At 45.3% G+C, this 19,781-nt stretch overlaps 1 protein-coding gene across 5 annotated transcripts in view; it reads left to right on the top strand.

Annotated features, from left to right (window-relative positions):
• RGS9 (regulator of G protein signaling 9) overlaps window positions 1–19,781 on the top strand; it is a 99,858-nt gene that overhangs the window by 63,384 nt on the left and 16,693 nt on the right. For all 5 annotated transcript variants that reach the window (XM_050762440.1, XM_050762439.1, XM_050762437.1 and 2 more), the window contains 6 exons: window positions 1,066–1,179; window positions 4,668–4,783; window positions 9,512–9,599; window positions 11,719–11,857; window positions 16,460–16,545; window positions 19,011–19,128. In XM_050762440.1, coding sequence (XP_050618397.1) covers window positions 1,066–1,179; window positions 4,668–4,783; window positions 9,512–9,599; window positions 11,719–11,857; window positions 16,460–16,545; window positions 19,011–19,128 — 661 coding nt within the window. The remainder of the gene's footprint in view (window positions 1–1,065; window positions 1,180–4,667; window positions 4,784–9,511; window positions 9,600–11,718; window positions 11,858–16,459; window positions 16,546–19,010; window positions 19,129–19,781) is intronic.

Genomic DNA, 19,781 nt, shown 5'->3' with positions numbered 1-19,781 from the left:
ATCATCAGGCTGAGGTGGGAGGATGGCTTGAGCCTGAGAGGTCAAGGCTGCAGTGAGCCGTGATTGCATCATTGCACTCCAGCCTCAGTGACAGAGCAAGGCGCTGTCTCAAAAACAAACAAACAAACAAAAAACAAACAAACAAAAAAAAACAAAACAGTTACAAAATTACAGCTAGACAGTGTTCTGTAGCGCTGTAGGATGACTATAGTTAATAATAATATAGTATGTATTTGCAAATAGCTGGAAGAGAAGGAATTAGCCCTTCCTCCAAATAGTGTGTTTGGGCCAATTAAGCCCCAGGTTTAAATAATGGGCCTAAGTTTCCAAACCCAGGCATTATCCTGACAAAAGGTAGAACCCAACATGGCAAGAGTCTTGGAGTCTATGGCAACTTTGGGCTTCTAAGATGGGTGCAGAGACACAAGTTTGAACACTCCAAGTTGGCTTTGAATCTAAAAACCTATCGATAAAATAGAAACAGGCCATATTTTAATGAAATAGGTACAGAAAGGCCGGGCGTGGGGGCTCACACCTGTAATCCCAGCACTTTGGGAGACTGAGGGGAATCGCTTGAGCCCAGGAGTTTGAGACCAACCTGAGCAACTTGGCGAAACCCCGTGTCTACCAAAAATACAAAAAAAAATTAGCCTGGCATGGTGGTGCTTGTCTGTGGCCCCAGCTACTCAGGAGGCTGAGGTGTGAGGATTGCTTGAACCTGGGAGGCGGAGGCTGCAGTGAGCCAAGATTGTGCCACTGCACTCCAGCTTGACTGTCTCAAAAAAAGGAAGGAAGAAAGAAAAACAAAAGAAAGAAATAGGTACAGAAGAATGACAGAGGGACTGGATGGAAGACAATGTTTCATTTCACAAGTAAGATTGGGACTGATTTTGTCAAATACCTGCCAATCCCTAGGGTTATTCTATTTGAGGAAGTTTCAAAGAAGACAGTAATAAGTATGTCACCAAATCAATACAGGAAAAGAGACTGGTCAGTTGACCTGTGTATTGATGTCATATCTTGGGTGTCGAGCTTCTTGGAAATTGTTTTCTGTTTGCTTTTCAGGATTGTGAAATACAGTGAGCAGTTCTCATCCAACGATGCCATCATGTCAGGCTGCCTTCCCAGCAACCCCTGGATCACCGATGACACCCAGTTCTGGGACTTAAATGCCAAATTGTATGTATTTTATATATTGGTGTTTTCAAAAAACCGTTTTTGAGTGACAATTCACATGCCATAAAATTCACCCATTCAAAGCACACAGTTCAATGGTTTTTATTATATTCATAGAGCTACAATCAATGTTAAAACACGTTCATTACACAAAAAAGAAACCTTGGACCCCTCCAGCCTTAGGCAACTATGAATCTGCTTTCTATCTTTACGGATTTGTCTATCCGGACATTTCCTATCAATGGCATCAATTGGAATTGGAGGAATGACAGAGGGACTGGATGGCAGACAATGTTTCATTTCACAAGTAGAAGAGGAACTGATTTTGTCAAATACTTGCCAATCCCAAGGGCTACTAGATTCGAGCAAGTTTATAAGAAGACAGTAATAAATATGTCACCAAATCGATATAGGAAAAGAGGACAGGCTGGTCAGTTGACCTGTGTATTGATTTCATCTCTTGGGTGTTGTGCTTCTAGGAAATCTAGGAAAGACTATGGGGTCTTTTGTGACGAGCTTTTTTCACTTAGCATAATGTTTTCAAGGTTTATGAATCTTGTAGCATGGATCAGAACTTCATTCCCATTTATGGTCGAATCATCTTCGTGGTATGGATGCACCAGAGTTTGTTTATCCATTCATCCGCTGATGGACATGTGGGTGGTTTCTGCCTTTTAGCTATTATGAAGAATGCTGCTATCAACATTCGTGGGCAGGTTTTTGTATGGGCGTGTTTTCATTTCTCTCAGGTGTATATCTAGGAGTGGAATTGCTGAGTCAAATGGTGACTCTATGTTTAACAACAGATTGGTTTTGAAAATTAAAAAATCATAGGTATGGCTTTGCAAGTTTGCTATCTAATTAGAGTAAACTTAAGTTCTGGGCGGGCAGAGCCCTAAACCTGCCCTTTCCCTCGCCCTTTGGCTCTGTCTGTCAGTTTTGAACAGTCTTTGCTCACTGGACCTGCACGCATGTGTTATTTGGAAGAGGGGGCAGAGGCAGAAACGCAGGAGAGTTCCAGCACACAGAGGGAGGAAGAAGAGAAGGGTGTAATGGTCAAGTTAGAGGGAGAGAGAGAGGAGGACAGGGGAGAAAGGACAGGCCTGAGTGTGTGAGGGAGGTGGGGTGATGGGAAAGGAGGGAGTGCCAGGTATAGGTCACCGCTTGGGTCAACACTGCCAAGGCCATGAGGAACACACAGGCGACACTGACCCAGCTGGGTAAGCAGGCCTGTCCTGGGAGGGTCCCGCTTCTCATCTCCAGCAACACTGGTACCTATTCCACGTGGCCCGCTCTGGGCAGCCAACGGGTTAAGGAGGCCACTCCTCTGGAGTTGGGGGTGCCCTGTCTACTAAGGTCAACTGCAGAGCCAAAGACTCTAGAGCTGTCTTCTGGGGTGGCTTCCCTTATCCTCTGTGGCCTCTGGTTATTGGGGTGCTTCTCTGCAGCCCGTGTCTGCCTCCCAGGGTACTGAATGAGAGAGGCGACCTGTGTCTGCCTGTGGGCAAGCGTGTGCAGACGCCAGCTCTCCCTGGAGGAGAAGGCAGGGCACCTGGCCAGGAAGAGGGTTGTCCTAGGAGGTCTTGGGGAGGAGAGATGGATGGCAGCTGAATTTTAAGTAAAATGAGGAGCATGGTATCGAAGACAGGTAGAGGTTGCTGGAGACAAGAAAAGGGTGTGTTCTGTGTAAGAACCGTTGATCAGAGGGCACTGGGTGGGTGACAACTGGAACTCCCCGTTAAAGTGGGAAGCCCTGTTCTTTATTGTGGATCCTATATGTTTATTGAACCTATTTTATATATGTGTGTGTGTGTATATATATATATATATATATATATATATATTTATTTATTTATTTTTTTTTGGTGCACCTGTCACCTGAGCAGTATACACTGAACCCAATTTGTAGTCTTTTATCTCTCACTCCCTTTTCACCCTTTTCCCCTGAGTCCCTGAAGTCCATTGTGTAATTCTTTATGCCTTTGCATCCTCATAGCTTAGCTCCCATGAAAGCGGGAAGTCTTGTTCTTAATGGTTTAGATTTTAGAACATTATTACGATTATTGGGGAAGCGTAACAAAAACATCAATGTTCAGGCCTTATCCTCCCAAACCTCTTATTTAATTGGCCTGGGTTGCTCTCTCACCCCTATCGGTGTTTTTTGAAAGCTCTGCTGATTTTCACAAGCAGCCAGGATTCTGAGGCTGGTTTAGAGCATTGATTCCCAGTGTGGTCCCTGGACCAGCGGCATCCACAGCACCAGGGAACCTGTCAGACGTGCGTATTCTTGGGCCCCACCCACTCCTACTGAATCAGAACCTGTGAGGTTGGGACCCAGCAATCTGTTTCAATGCGTCTTCCAGGTGATTCTGATGCATGTGGAAGTTTGCAAACCCCTGTCGTCATCACAACTCAGCTTCTTACTAATTATGTGAGACTTGGCAAATATTTAACCTCTTTGAGCCTCAGTTTTCTTGACAATAAAATGGGATAGTAATACTCAACTCATAGTGTTTTTTTAAGGATTCAATGGTATGTGTGTAACACACAGTACTTCATATAGGACAATGCTCTGTGAATGGCAGCTGTTAGTGTTATCGGATTTCTTATTGTTTCTACACTTGTTCTTAAGGAAAGTGTAAAACTTGCTTGGCAGGCTTTATCTTGGATCCCATAGACATGAATTGTGCCTGGTTCTGGTCCTAGCTGCTACATCAGTGGGAAACATGGTGTGATGGACTTGAAACCTTAGTTTCAAAGGTCTGTGTTAGGTTTAGGAGAATTCCATAAGGGATAGGGGAGAAAACTGAGTCTTTTTCTGATTCTCTGGAATGTTAGATCTCTGCTAGCTGGGCTCGAATGTCCTACCTGGGATCAGGGAAATCTTTCCAAACAAGGAACGCAGTGGGACCTGCATCTTAGAGGAAGCCCTGAAAGGGAGTGCAGAGACAGCAAATGGGTCTACTCTGAGGCACGTGGCCTGAGGCAGGTACAGGAGGAGCCACCGGCTTCCACCAGAAGCCAGGGTGTGCCATGGTGGAGGGGCAGCTGTGGTGGGTGATAGGCACCCAGCAGGTGGCAGTGATTGTAGCACCCATCACCAATGCTGCTCCAGAATTCTCTCCTGATCCAGGTGGCGGCCTGACCCTCTGCTGGCCAGGCTCCAGGCTGTTACCAGGCCTTGGAGGAGGCATTTGAATTCGTTTGTCCTTAAGGCTAAGCGAGCAGGACCTGAGTGTGGGATCCCCACACTGGGCATGCTCCTCACCTCTGGGATGGTCATGTCTTTGATGTGAGCCCCAGGGGACTTGTCTGTGTCTGAATCTTCCTAGCAAGTAATTACTTGGCTTGTGTGTTATGCAGGGATTGGGAGGAGGAGGAGGATTGGACTGAGCCCTAAGGGCCATTCGACTAAAGCCCCTTACCCCAACCCAGGCCACCACCTGGCACAACCCCTACCTATCTGGTGCATTTACAAATCATCCTTGCAGGGTGGAAATCCCAACCAAGATGCGAGTGGAACGATGGGCCTTCAACTTCAGCGAATTGATCCGAGACCCTAAAGGTCGACAGAGCTTCCAGTACTTCCTCAAGAAAGAATTCAGTGGTGGGTCTTTGTTTAAGAAAAAAAAAATTAAAATAACTTACTTTTAGAAAGAGTCCTTTAATGTCTGGCCTAGGGTTTGGGGAATTTCTCAGCAGATGTTTTCAGAGCTTTGCTTATGCCCTCAAACAGTCGCTTCCTTTCACAGCTTTAAGAATGGGACCTGAGCCCAAGACTCGTTCTTTCCATAGACTCAAAGAGGCCGCACTGTCTGGGGGAAAATTGCACCTGCTCACAGAATCCACATTTGGATCCCTCACATTTCTGAGGGCTCCATCCATCCTGGATGCCCCCACTGTCACCCGAGGAGCCCCTGCTCCTTCCAGCCTAAGTATAATGAACCTGGAGGAAGGGAAGGGAGATAGGCAGGCTTTTCCTGTCTTTCTCTTTTTGTCCCCCAGCCTGATTTTCTTTTTTCTTTTTCTTTGTTTTTGTTTTGGAGACAGAGTCTTGATGTGTCGCCCAGGCTGGAGTGCAGTGGGATGAGCTCAGCTCACTGCAACCTCCGCCTCCCAGGTTCAAGTGATTCTCCTGCCTCAGCCTCCCAAGTAGCTGGGATTACAGGCACCCGCCACCACATCTGGCTATTGTGTTGTATTTTTAGTAGTGATGAGGTTTCACCATGTTGGCCAGGCTTGTCTCAAACTCCTGACCTCCGGTGATCCGCCCTCCCCAACCTCCCAAAGTGTTAGGATTACAGGCGTCAGCCACTGCGCCTGGCTTCCTGATTTTCTTTAGCTCAGTGGTTCTACACATTCAGTCTGCCTGGGGATATTTTAAAACATGTTTTCCTGGATCTCATCCCTAAAGTTGCTTTTAAATTGGTGGGGGTTGGAATCCCTGAAATTTTGGAAACTCCTCAGATGATTCCAATGTGTGGTGATCGACAGCCATCACCTTAGCTCCTGGCCTGATTTCTTCAGGGCCTTAAGAGGGTGTGGATTTTAGTGGAATGGGCAGGGGCACATTTTATATCCCATCTCTGGATGTCACCTCATAAGGGGCACTGTGACTTTTTTTTTTTTTGATATGGAGTCTCGCTCTGTTGCCCAGGCTGAAGTGCAGTGGCACAATCTTGGCTCACTACAACCAACGCCTCTGAGGTTTAAGTGATTCTTCTGCCTCAGCCTCCCAAGTAGCTGGGACTACAGGCACGTGCCACAACACCTGGCTAATTTTTGTATTTTTAGTAGAGACGGGGTTTCGCCATGTTGGCCAGGCTGGTCTCGAACTCCTGACCTGAAGTGATCCATCTGCCTTGGCCTCCCAAAGTGTTGGGATTACAGGCGTGAGCCACCGCACCAGGCCTTTGGCTTTTTAAATATACTGCACTTCCCGGAGAAGCATCCGCGAAAACCATGAGGCCAGATCAGAACCAGGCTGTGCATTCACCACCTTCATTGAAATATTTACCCTTATGGGATTCTTTTACTTCCTTGCTCAGTCCCCAGCCCTGGGGGCATCACGCTTGAGCCTTGGCACTCAGTGGCTTACTACCCGAGATCCACTTGTTTGTGGCACTGCTCCAGAAACGAATCCTACTGGACATGCCTTTAGCCTGGCTGACTGCCGGATGCAGAACATTACATGATAATATGGATTGTTGATAATCCGCCTCCCTAATCAAGTCTAATTGCCACTCTAGAACAAAACCCAGAAAAGATGGATGGACTGGTGAATAAGTGGTTATAGTGCCATCTAGTGGCAAAGTGACAACATACACCCTGAGTTTATTATCTCCACCCCCCCACCCGCCCGCACTCATTCCTTAATGAGAATCCAGCGAAAAGATTTCCCTGCGTTATTTAAACTGTATTGTTAGCAATCTCCTCATGAGATTCCCGAGGCTTTAGGTATGAACAGGGCAGATAAATCATCCATTTGCTCATTTACGTTTTAAAAAGATTTTTAAATTGAAATATTATTTGCATATCATGAAATTAACTTTTTAAAAGTGTACAATTCAGGGGTTTTAGTGTATTCACTAAATTGTGCAACCATCATCACGAATTCCAGAACATTTTTGCCACACTAAAAAGAAACTCTTTACCCATTAGAATCATCTTCTATTCCTCCCTCTCCTGCACCCTAGCCCTAGGCAACCACAGATCTACTTTCTACCCCTATTCGCCTCTTCAAGACATTTCATATAAATGAAATCATGCACTATGTGACCTTTCGTCTTCTTTCACTTAGCATAATGTTTTCAAGGCTTGTCCGTGTTTCAGCATATAACAGTACCTCCGTTCTTTTTTTTTTTTTTTTTTGACAAAATCTCACTCTGTCACCCAGGCTGGAATGCAATGGCGTGATCTCATCTCACTGCAACCTGTGCCTCCTGGGCTCAAGTGATTCTCATGCCTCAGCCTCCCGAGTTGCTAGGATTACAGGTGCCCACCACCATGCCCGGCTAATTTTTGTATTTTTGGTAGAGACGGGGTTTCACCATGTTGGTCAGGCTGGTCTCAAACTTCTGACCTCAGGTGATTCACCCACCTTGGCCTCCCAAAGTGCTGGGAATACAGGAGTGAGCCACTGTGCCTAGCTGCTTTGTTCCTTTTTAAAGACTACATGATATTTCCTTCCTTCCTTTTTAATGACCCCGTACTATTTTCTTGTTTGTATGTACCACATTTTGCTTATCCATTCGTAAGTTAATGGACATTTGGGTTGCTTTGGCTTTTTAGCCATTATGAATAATGCTGCTATGAACTTTTGTGTGCTTATTTAATATTTTTGGTGGGAAAATATATGTAATATAAATTTTACCATTTTAACCTTTTTTTTTTTTTTTTCTTGAGATGGAGTCTTGCTGTGATGCCCAGGCTGGAGTGCAGTGGTATGATCTCGGCTCACTGCAACCTCCACCTCCTGGGTTCAAGTGATTCTCCTGCCTCAGCCTCCTGAGTAGCTGGGATTACAGGCGTGTGCCACCATGCCCAGCTAATTTCTGTATTTTTAGTAGAGACAGGGTTTCACCATGTTGGTTAGGCTGGTCTTGAACTCCTGACCTCATGATCCACCCACCTTGGCCTCCCAAAGTGCTGGGATTACAGGCATGAGCCACTGCACCCGGCGGAAATCTCCTTCCTTTTTAAGGCCAAATGATATTCCCTTGTAGTCTGCACCATATTTTGTTCATCCATTCTTTTATTGATGGACATTTGAGTGCTTTCCACTTTTTGGCTATCATGAATAATTGCTTGCTTAATTTTACTAAGCAATCAACTGTCTTTTGCTGTGGGCAAGACAGTTTACATGGCATTTGTTGTCAGGTCAATTACATTTTAGTGAAGAGCATCACTGGTCTGTGATCTCGGTCCAAAGAACGCCCTAAAGTTCATGCTGAAGAGGAAGGACCTCCACAGAGCTGTGGGACAAATGCCAACTAGTTTAGAATTGTGCAGCCTTTTCTAATATGAAACACCCAGGAGCTTTAAAACAATACAGTTGAGCCTTGACCAACACTGGTTTGAACTGCACGAGACCACTTGTAGGTGGATTTTTTTTTCAGTAGATATATTTAAAAACTTGGGGGGATTTACAGCAATCTGAAAAAACTTGCAGATGAACTGCACAACCTAGTAATAGACAAAAGTTATGAAAAGGTATCATGAATCCATATAATAGATAGGTAGATACATATGTACTTATGTGTCCATTGACTGTTTATGTTATTAGTAAGGCCTCTGGTAAACAGCAGGCTATCTGTAGTTAAGTTTTTGGATTTTCTGCTGCATGGGGGTCTGCGCCCTAACCCCTTAGTTGTTCAAGGTCAACTGTACTGAGAAAGGAGAGGAGAGGATTTTGTTGTTCATTTCCCCACACTGTGACACACTCCACGATTCACACACACACACACACACACACACACACGCTCTCTCGTGATCATCTTTATTTTCCCAGGCAAAAATTGCCACCTGGGGCCACCGTGTGAACATATGCATGGTGCCTCTGGGCGCTGCAGGTTAGAGAACTTCGAGTTGGAGGGAGATGAAGGATTTGGGGGAACCTGGCTTTTCCTTCTGGGCCAATTCCCTCTGGCTCAGGTGATGCTCAGTTCAGTCCTGCTCCTGGCCAGACCTTCCCTGAGGGTCAGTCCCTCAGCACTGCTGCTTGAGCAGCCTCTCCGTAGGAACCACAGCCTGGAATATGCCCGGTGAGGGACTGGAAATGACAGGTTCTCTAAGCACAGCCAAACGAAGGAGGAAGAACTCACGCACAGTCATTCAACAAGAGCAAAGGACGGAGGTCTTTATGAAGAAAACCGTAGTGTAGCAACGCATGCATATAAGCCTATTCATGTGCGAACTCATTCAAGCAATATTTGCTACAGCCAAATTCTAGAATAAAAAAGCGTATGACAACCTCTAGGGGGTGATATGAACACTGGCCTGTATATTGTTGGAGGAAAGGAAGCCGCCACAGTGTGAATGCATTGCTGCAAGCATGGTAGGTGCCCATCTAGTTTTTTTCGAAGACCACGTATTGAGCAATTACTAAGTTCCCAATGTTCTTCCAGGCCGTAGAAGTGAGGATGTGGCTCCTTTCCTCAAGGAGTAGTTTTGTCTAGCATCGCAATATACAACAGCTTGTTCTGCGGCAGGAAAGGTGTTCACCGAGCTGGGAAATGGAATCCATCCCGGCCGACTCATTTCTTTTATTTCCTCTTTTCTTCTCCCAACTTATTTCCTGCCCGGCCCTCATCCACGTGGACTTCTCACCACGCAGGAGAGAATCTGGGGTTCTGGGAAGCCTGCGAGGATCTGAAGTACGGAGACCAGTCCAAGGTCAAGGAGAAAGCAGAGGAGATTTACAAGTGAGCATCAGCCAGGGCGTTGGAAAGCCTTCCCCTGGGCCTCCGAGAACCACCCCATTGCGCTTGAGGTGGAGATAGGACGAGAGGACCACAGCCTGGTGACTGGCTGGGGCCTGGTCAGCATCGGTTCACTGTACTTGCCATGCTAGAAATACTTCCCCGCTGCTTTGGGAAGTTTGGGGGTTCCCTGAAGAAAGCCTGGTGAGACACGCAGTGTGAGTCTCCTGTTCCTATGGGAATGTGTCTAGGGGTTAAAAAAGCAAGCTGTCCCGAATTACAGTGCAGAGTGCTCTGTCTTTAACTAAAGCCTTCTTAGGTGTCCTGAGAGCTCTGTGTGTGTGTGTGTGTGTGTGTGTGTGTGTGTGTGTGAGAGAGAGAGAGAGAGCAAGAGGGGGGGTGGGGGGGGAGAGAGAGAGAGAGAGAGAGAGAGAGAGAGAGAGAGAGAGAAGCAACAACATGGGAAAACCTATTCCTTAGAGATGTGAGGATCACAGGGGAAGGGAGCTCCTCCCACGTGTCTGGGACAGTGAGCGCAGCTTGGGGTACAAACATGGGTGGGCACATCTCATTCCTGACATCACGGCTCTAGCCCCCACTTGTTCCAAGCAGCAATAAGTCTGTCCCTCTCCAGGCCCGTCTCTCCTCCAAATTATACAAGAGCCAAGGGTTCCAGGTTAAAAGGGTCAGTCCTGTTTTCAATGGCCAAGTGGAGAAGAGGGGGAAGGTGTGATGAGGCCCCCAAGGTTGCTGAAAGCCACACTCCCCCTCCCCGACGCTCCTCCCCCTACAGGCCTGGCGGGTGCTCCTGTCCTGCTGTGGTCCCATCTCTGTGGGTTCTTTCATCTGCACTGGCTGCAGTGGACATGAGTCCTGGACACCAAGGGCCCAGCATTTTTAGTTCATACTCACATGCTTCGCTGTGTTTCCCAAAGCCCAAGCACCACGCTGGGCTGGAACCAGCCCTTTTGCGGCCACGAGACTGTGGTGCTGAACTTCGGGCAGCAGGCCAAACAGCCCCTTCCTCTGAGGACTTAGCCTCTGGACCCTGGATGTCCTTCCTGCAAATGAACTCAGGTTGCAACACCCCGGTTTCCAGAGAAGCACCCGCAGCATTGAAGAGAAAAGCTTGAGGTCTCACTTCTTATACTTAGAGGTTCATGCACTCTCTTGCAAATTTGCCCGTCTCCTCCCACAGGGAGGGGATCCATGCATTGAGAGAAATGGGGGTGCGGGTGTGGTGCAGTGGGGAGGGCTGACGGTCCAGGAAGGTTCCATGACATCCTTCGCAGTACAATGGGTGCCTGACTGCCTTACACACAGTGACACACACACAACTCCCGATTCCGAAAATCTGCTACAGGAAGCCTGCTGCCTCTGCCATTAGTTTGATTCTCCGTCTTCCCCAGGCTCCCTAGTTAAGTAAATCTCAGTTTGAATTCCAAAATTTTAAGGTACATCTTAGAAAGGTGGGAAAATATTCATGGGAGTATTTCTAATCCAGCAACAGCTCAGAATTGGAAAGACTGAGGGAGTTCTGCATCCCGGCATCCCAGGTAGAGCCACAGGCTCAGGAAGTGTGGCCAAGTTTGGTCTAACTGGGAGCCTTGGCCTGTCTGCCCAGGGGGTCAGACCTCTGGGTTCTGGGACCATGGGCTGCCTCTCACCGCAGCGTGTGAGATTCATTACAAAGCACATCTGGATTGGGAGGGGAGAGCAGAGACCCCCAGAACACCTGTGTGAAGGTGTCTTAGCCTGGTCCCAGGTCGGCCCTGGAATCCTGGTGTAGAAGGTGTGAAGTTGGAGGCTGAGTTTTTCACCCTCATGGCCAGGGCCTAATCTGACCTGGGCTTACCCCAGCCCCTTCTTGCTCTCTCTTCTGGAGGCTGGAAACATCAAAGTTAAATATTCACATTCCCAATACTGGATGTTTCTTGCTTCGAGGAAAAATTGCTTGACAGCCTCTTCAAAAGTTCACGCTCTTTACTGTCTCCTAAAAAAACCTGCCACCCTCACCTCGGGGAACCTGAGTCGTGTCGGTCCTTCCCTTCCGAGCAGCTGTGAGCTTTTCATGAACTGACTTGGTTTCGTTACTTTTACTAACATCTCCCTCCCACTCCAGGCTGTTCCTGGCCCCAGGGGCGAGGCGCTGGATCAACATAGACGGCAAGACCATGGACATCACGGTGAAAGGGCTGAAGCACCCCCACCGTTATGTGCTGGACGCCGCACAAACCCACATTTACATGCTCATGAAGAAGGTAGGTGGATCCGTGCTGAGGATACGGGGTCCAGATAGGCCTTCCATCCCTAGGTACCTGGAAGATTCTTTTTTTTTTTTTTTTTTTTTTTTTGAGACGGAGTCTTGCTCTGTCGCCTGGGCTGGAGTGCAGTGGCCTGATCTCAGCTCACTGCAAGCTTCGCCTCCCAGGTTTTAGCCAGGATGGTCTCGATCTCCTGACCTCGTGATCCACCCGTCTCGGCCTCCCAAAGTGCTGGGATTACAGGCTTGAGCCACTGCGCCCGGCCTTGGAAAATTCTTTAGATATAGGAAAAAGGGAGATGATACGTGGACAGCGCTTTGCCAGTTGTAGGATGCAGCTCAGCTTGGGGGCTCATGTCTGTAATCCCAGCACTGTGGGAAGCTGAGGTGGGAGGATTGCTTGAGCCCAGAAGTTTGAGACTAGCCTGGGCAACACAGTGAGATCCTGTCTCTATATATATTTAAAAAAAAAAAAAAAAAAAAGAGAGAGAGAGCAAAAAAAAAACCCCAGAATTGTCAGCCATCTCTTCCCCCTGTCTATTGGAGTGGACTTGCCTTGAGCCCCTCACTCACGGGCCTAGAGGGACTCCTGTAGAAGCTGTGTGCATCTTTACGGGCCCCACTCTGCAGTAGTAGGCCGGTAGGAGTGATGGCATTAGTAATGCTAGCATTATGGTAACAGCCTTCATTCATTGAGAGCTTACAAGGTGCAGTCACTGTGCAAAACACAGAACTTTATGCTCAAAGACAACCCACAAGTTAGGCTTTGCTGCTCCAGAATCTAGCGGCTTGGTCAAGGTCTCACCAGAGATGGGGCTGGGATTCGTAGCCAGGTCTGCCTGGGTTTCAAGGCCGAGCTCTTAGTTTCTGCTGTAGAGTGATGGCAATTCTCACCACTCTGGCCCTAAGCAAATATTACATATAGAGGCATAGTGTCTAGAAGAGACAGATTTGTGTGTGTATGGTTGTAGTAAGACCCTGTGAGAATCCAGCTAGCCCACTGGATTATTAACAAAGTGTGAATGTGGTGGGAATTAAAAAAAAAAAAATACATGAAGGGGACCTGAGAGAAAAATCAATCATTTTCTTAAGAAACTAGAATCGGAGGCTCAGAGTTAGCCTTAGAGAAGTTGATTAGTTTGATTCTTCTTTGGTGCCATCCTTGACAAGACTTTCTTTGGGTGCTTCAACTTCTTATTATGGCAATGATTTCTTTAATGGCAAAGTATTTTTATAGGATATAGATTATGTGATATAGGCTATTTGATATAGGTTATGTGATATAGGTTATATGAAATAGATTATGTGATATAGGTTATGGATATTGGTTATGTGATATAGGTTATATGATACAGGCTATGTGATATAGACCATCTGATATAGGTTATATGAGATAGATTATATGATGTAGGTTATATGATATAGGTTATATGATACAGCTTATATGAGATAGATTATGTCATACAGATTATATGATATAGGTTATGTGATATAGGCTGTTTGATATAGGTTATGTGATATAGGTTATATGAGATAGATTATATGATGTAGGTTACATGATGTAGGTTATATGATAATAGGTTATAATGTGATGTAGGCTATCTGATATAGGTTATGTGATATAGGCTATATGAGATAGATTATATGATATAGGTTATATGATGTGGGTTATATGCTATAGATTATAATGTGATGTAGGCTATCTGATATAGGTTATGTGATATAGGTTATATGAGATATATGATACAGGTTATGTGATATAGATTGAGAGAGATTATATGATATAGGTTATATGATATAGATTATGTAATGTAGGTTATATGAGATAGATTATATGATATAGGTCACATGATGTAGGTTATAGTGTGATATAGGCTATCTGATATAGGTTATGTGATATAGGTTATATGAGATATATTATATGATATAAGTTATGTGATATAGATTATATGAGAAAGATTATATGATATAGGTTATATGATATAGATTATGTAATGTAGGTTATATGAGATAGATATGATATAGGCTATATAATATAGATTATGTAATATAGGTTATATGAGATAGATTATATGATATAGGTCACATGATGTAGGCTATAATGTGATAAAGGCTCTCTGATATAGGTTATGTGATATCGATTATATGAGCTAGATTATATGATATAGGTTATATGATATAGATTATGTATATAGATTATATGAGATAGATTATATGATATAGGCTATATGATATAGATTATGTAATATAGGTTTTATGAGATAGATTATCTGATATAGGTTACATGATGTAGGTTATATGCTATAGATTGTAATGTGATAGAGGCTATCTGATATAGGTTATATGATATAGGTTATATGAGATACATTATATGATATAGGTTATGTGATATGTTATATGAAATAGATTATGTGATATAGGTTATATGATGTAGATTATGTAATATAGGTTATATGAGATAGATTATATGATATAGGTTATGTGATATAGATTATGTGATATCAGCTATGTGATATAGGTTATATAATATAGGTTGTGTGATATAGGCTATCTGATATAGATTATGTGATATAGGTTATATGATATAGATTATATGATGTAGATTACATGATGTGGGTTATATGAGATCGGTTATATGATGTGGTTTATATGATGCAGGCTATGTGACATAGGCTATTCGATATAGGTTATATGAGATAGATTATATGATATAGGCTATGTGATATAGATTATATGAGATAGAGTATGTGATATGGGTTATGTGAGATAAAGTATATGATATGGTTATGTGATATAGGTTATATGATATAGGTTATATACATAGGTTTGTGTGAATGGTAAATGCTGATTAGCTTTCCTGATTTTTATTTCTTCTAATTTACATTTCTTCTACTTAGTCTTTTATTGTATCATTTTAAAATATTTTTACTTTGTTAAAGCATGTAATAATTTAGAATTGCCACCAAGCCAGATTAGCCATTTTCATCCTTTTTTGAATCAGTGGGGTGTCTCTGTGTTTTTGTTACTAGAAGATTCACAGCAGGGTTTCTTTATTAATAACCCTCTTTAATGTATTTTAAAACGTTTTGGTTCCTAAAAATGTAGCTTTCGGCCGGGCGCGGTGGCTCACGCCTGTAATCCCAGCACTTTGGGAGGCTGAGGCGGGCAGATCACGAGGTCAGGAGTTCGAGACCAGCCTGGCCAACATGGTGAAACCCTGTCTGTACTAAAAATACAAAAATTATCTGGGCATGGTGGTGGGCGCCTATAATCCTGCTATTTGGGAGACTGGGGCAGGAGAATCGCTTGAACCCGGGAGGTGGAGGTTGCAGTGAGTTGAGATCTTGCCACTGCACTGCAGCCTGGGTGAAAGAGCGAAACTCTGTCTCAAAAAAAAAACATGTAGTTTTCATACAGCCTTTTAGGGGCTGCCCAGGGAGGCCAGCTACTAGCCAGAATGGAGCAGTCAGGTAACTTCAGGAAAGAATGGCATATATGCCCACTGGACTCTCTATATGCCATTACAGCCATGTCCTATGGCGATACACTCAACGTATCCCGGTGGCTCCATGATCCCTATTCCTAGACTCTATGCTAGTTTTACTGCTCCCACTTAGTCTTTAGAATAGTGCCATTTCAATAACTTTTAAAAATATCTCAATCCCTGGTTTGTTGCAGTGGGCTTTGTCCCGTATTGGGTATGACTAGAGTTTTCCGCTGGCTTAAAAGTGACAAGCATTCATGAAGCTTCTCTGAAATTGCCCAGGGTCCCAGTAAACATCCCCATAATTGGACTCTAAGTGTTGGTTGTTTTTGGTTTTGCTTTGGTATTCTCTTGCCTTTACACCCAAAACACAGGGCAGATAGGGATGTCAGTGGCTTAGAAGTGGGCTCCATACTCCTGGCTGCTCATCTTCCTTGGAAGAAAGTCTTGGAGAGGAGAGGTCGGGTGTCCTCTTGTCTCATGCTGGCTTCACTGAACCACGCCAAGGTGGATCTTCGTGGGTAGAGTTACAGACTGTAGTTCTCAAACTTAAAGGTACAGCAGGATTACCTGGAGACTGTTCAGGTAGTTGTTAATTGTTAATTGTTTAGGTATCCTCATGTGAGCAAATGATGACAGACTATATCTCAGTACGTGACCAGATGTCTCACTTGTTTGGCATGTAGCATGCAGCATATGAGAATCAGTGAAACAAATTAAGCAGTTCTGGGTCTAGTGTACTTTTAACTGTAGCAGCTTTTATGCAACTGGGTACATTTACAACATAGGCTGAATCACAGACAACGTTGATAGGATCTGAAGCTGTGAGCTATAAAACATGAGACTGTTCAGGCTCAGGGTGACTCTCCCAGAGTTTCTCATCAGGAGGGCTGGGGCAGGCCTGAGAAGTTCCCAGGTGAAACTGATGCTTCTAGGGGGGACTACACTTGAGAACCACTGCTCTCAACACCTCCCCGAACACCTTTCACCCAAGGAGACAAATTCTCATAACTTCTCTGTTCTACTGCCAAGGGAGGCTTGAAAATGGCAAGGGTATTGGTTTGATTTGACCCTTTTTTCCTCTCATAATTACTGTTGTTTTCTTGTTCCCACTAGGATTCTTATGCTCGCTATTTAAAATCTCCGATCTATAAGGAAATGCTGGCCAAAGCTATTGAACCTCAGGAAACCACCAAGAAAAGGCAAGTGGAATTATCTGTAATTGCTGGCTGCCTGCTGTTTAGTTTACAGAGAAGTGAGGGTCTCTTTCAGCCAAATAGCTATTATGGAGATATTTGCTTGATGAAAATATTGGGGATTGGGAAGTATTACTCAGGGAATGAGTGCCTCATTTGCTTCATAATGCCCTGAAATCACTCTAGCAAGATTTCCTTAGTAATTACCACCAGCGAGTTTTGTTTCCTGAATGCTGGCTTGAAAGAGTTTGGATGATCAGACCAATAATTACGCTTATCACAAATGGAAGCATCTCCTTGGTTTTTAAACTGCTCCATGTTACCTTCAGACTGATGCATGGTAATTAATTAAGCTGCATCCTGGTATTTAAATTGTTCTAAGACCTCAGAGAGAATACCAGACTGCCCCCCAAGAGAAAATGCTCAACGGAGGGGAATTGGACAGTAACGGGCCAGGTATTCCTGCTGCCTCCGGGGACCGTGTTTTAGAAGTCCATTAACTCGTTCATTCTCACTTTTCTTATTGGAGATGTGGATCCTCTCATCTGGTAGAGCCACTGGGACAATGGACGAAATAATGTTCTGAGGGGCAGATTGAACTCTTTTTGGGGGTAGTTCAATCTGCAAGGACTGAAGATTCAAAATAGTAATCGAATGGCAGCTTGAACAAAACTGTAAGGCTTTGGAAGAGGTTTTTCCACTGGCAATCATGTGTCCTGTCCCCACCCCCCATAGTGACTGTTCCCCTGTTTGCCAGGTCAACCCTCACTGGGCTCCTTTCCAGCATCTTCCGTCAATTCAAACGGGGGATGACTGGACCAGAGCCTTTATCAAAGGAGAGAAAACAAAACAAAACAAAACAACCCAACTTGGTTTCATTCTTGAGGATAATGGCCCTGTTAGGAAAAGGAGAGAAAGAAAGCCTTTGTGGTGCTATTCTTCTGGGTTTACCAAGTAAGGAAGGGAGTTCAGTGTCCCTGGGGACTTAAAAGCTTCTACTTGAAGCCAGAAGAAAGGCCCGTAATAGCTCCAGAAGTTCTGCCAGAAAGTAATGAGGGGAAAGAAGAGGAGTCTCATACCTCTCTCTCCAGATATTTTAGAAGTTGGGGCAGATGTGAGAATTCTCACTATTGTGAGTGAGAATTACATGTGGATGCATTCGTAAAGTGTGAAGCCTGGTCTGTGTCCATGCCAGGACTGCAGTGGGTATGAATTTTGTTCCATGATCCCAGGTATAAGACAATGTATTCAAACTTAATTTTTCCATGACAAGTTGCACCTAGTTCCAAGCCTTCCCCTTGGCAGGGCTGGTGAGAGATCCAATGTCAGCATCAGGCTTTATTTCCTGGTAGGGGAGCCCTTCTTCTCCCTAAGATAGATGTAAGAGTTCAAGGGGCTTATGTAGTCTAGAAATCTGGAGTAGGTTGCAGGTCTTTGTCTATCATTGCCGCTGAAGTGCTGGGCTCCAAGCTTGCGTGGGCCCTCAAAGACAGGTGGCTCCGCTGCTCACTGTCCGTTATATCACTTGGATACCTCGAGCTTTGTCCTGGCTCCTAAGGCCATGGCAGGGAGAGTTTGGTTCCAGGAATCCATGCTTGGCTTTGAAGAAGATTCTGGCACATGTCAAGATATTGTACCTGAGCAGGGTACCAACAGCCCACCAGCCCTCTTTAGGCCTCTTCCCTCTTTCTCTGTTCATTGGGGCCTAGCTATCTTGGATAGTCCAGCTCTTTCCTTCCTTCCCAGAACCATAGCTTTTGAAAACAAATGCTCCAGCCAGGCACAGTGACTCACGCTTGTAATCCCAGCACTTTGGGAAGCTGAGGCGGATGGATCAGTTGAGGTCAGGAGTTTGAGACCAGCCTGGCCAACATGGTGAAACCCTGCCTCTACTAAAAATACAAAAATTAGTCGGGTGTGGTGGCACATGCCTGTAGTCCCAGCTACTTGGGAGTCTGAAGCATGAGAATGGCTTAAACCTGGGAGATGGAGGTTGCAGTGAGCCGAAGTCATGCCACTGTACTCCAGCCTGGGTGATAGAGCGAGACTGTGTCCCCTGTGCCCACCCCCTTACCCCGCCCCCCCAAAAAAGAAAAGAAAACAAATAAATGCTCCAACTGTCTCCAGTAACCAAACCTTCATTACTCACTTCTTTCATGAAGATGTTACAAGAAGTTAAGAAAACAAATTGGTTTCTAAATCTTGTAGAAGTTCAATGCAACTTCGCCAACCAAAGGGTCTTCCTTGTGCCTGACCTAAAATCTAATGGCAGTTGGTACTCCCTCTGGTCTTATCCTCCAAGTGGGGTGAATGGAGGCAAGGTTGGACCCCACCGGAGGTTCACTGGGAAAAGGAGAGAACAAAATCTAGATTTTGGACCTTCCAGTCCCAGCTCCCACCAAGTGTGAGAGTGTCAGTGTTGGGCAAGCTGTGTCATTTTCCTCCAACCACCAATCTGTCCTTCCTTCCAGCTCCACCCTCCCTTTTATGCGGCGTCACCTGCGATCCAGCCCAAGCCCTGTCATCCTGAGGCAGCTGGAAGAGGAAGCCAAGGCCCGAGAAGCAGCCAACACTGTGGACATCACCCAGGTCATGAGCAAGCTGGACCGGAGGAGCCAACTCCAAAAAGAGGGGCCTCCCAAATAAATCTGTGATTCCTGGGGGTGGGGGCATGCACGTGGGAGAGGCAAATGAAGAAGGGTAGGGTCAGAGTCTAGAAGGTTCCATTCCCCATTTATGGAGGTCATCAGGTTCATCCCATACTCCTCTAACTTTCTTCATGGGGGACTTCCTAATACCACAGCAACCAGAGCTTGTTCTCCCAAGCCCACTCATCAGGGGACAGGGTCGGCGAAGATGGTGGGTGGGAGAGGGGATCACCTGACTCAATTGCTGTGTGGCTGCCTAGTATACCTCAGGGAGTTCTTAGGGGAACCGAGAACTCTCACAGTGAGAGCCAGGGGGAAAAAGCTCTCTCAGTGAGAGCCACAGGGAAACGTGGTACACAAAGCTCTCTCTCAGTGACAGCTTTGCTTTGGAAAATTAAAGAGAAGGCCTCTCCCCACCCCCAAGGCCTAAGTGTTTTTCAGGGAGATTTGTTTAAAATAGCTTTATGAAGCTTCTCATCCTATCTCTCTAATTTAGACTACTGTTTCCAAATGAGTCTGAGATCCCGCCAAGGGGCTAGTTGCAGGGAAGTACTTTCTCTGAACTCCCCTGCTTTGCCTGCTTGGAAAGGCCCT

Source organism: Macaca thibetana, chromosome 16 (genome assembly GCF_024542745.1).
Source record: "Macaca thibetana thibetana isolate TM-01 chromosome 16, ASM2454274v1, whole genome shotgun sequence".
Lineage (NCBI taxonomy): Eukaryota > Metazoa > Chordata > Mammalia > Primates > Cercopithecidae > Macaca > Macaca thibetana.
The sequence above is the reverse complement of the archived record's forward strand: the minus strand, read 5'-3'. Positions and strand labels throughout refer to the sequence as shown.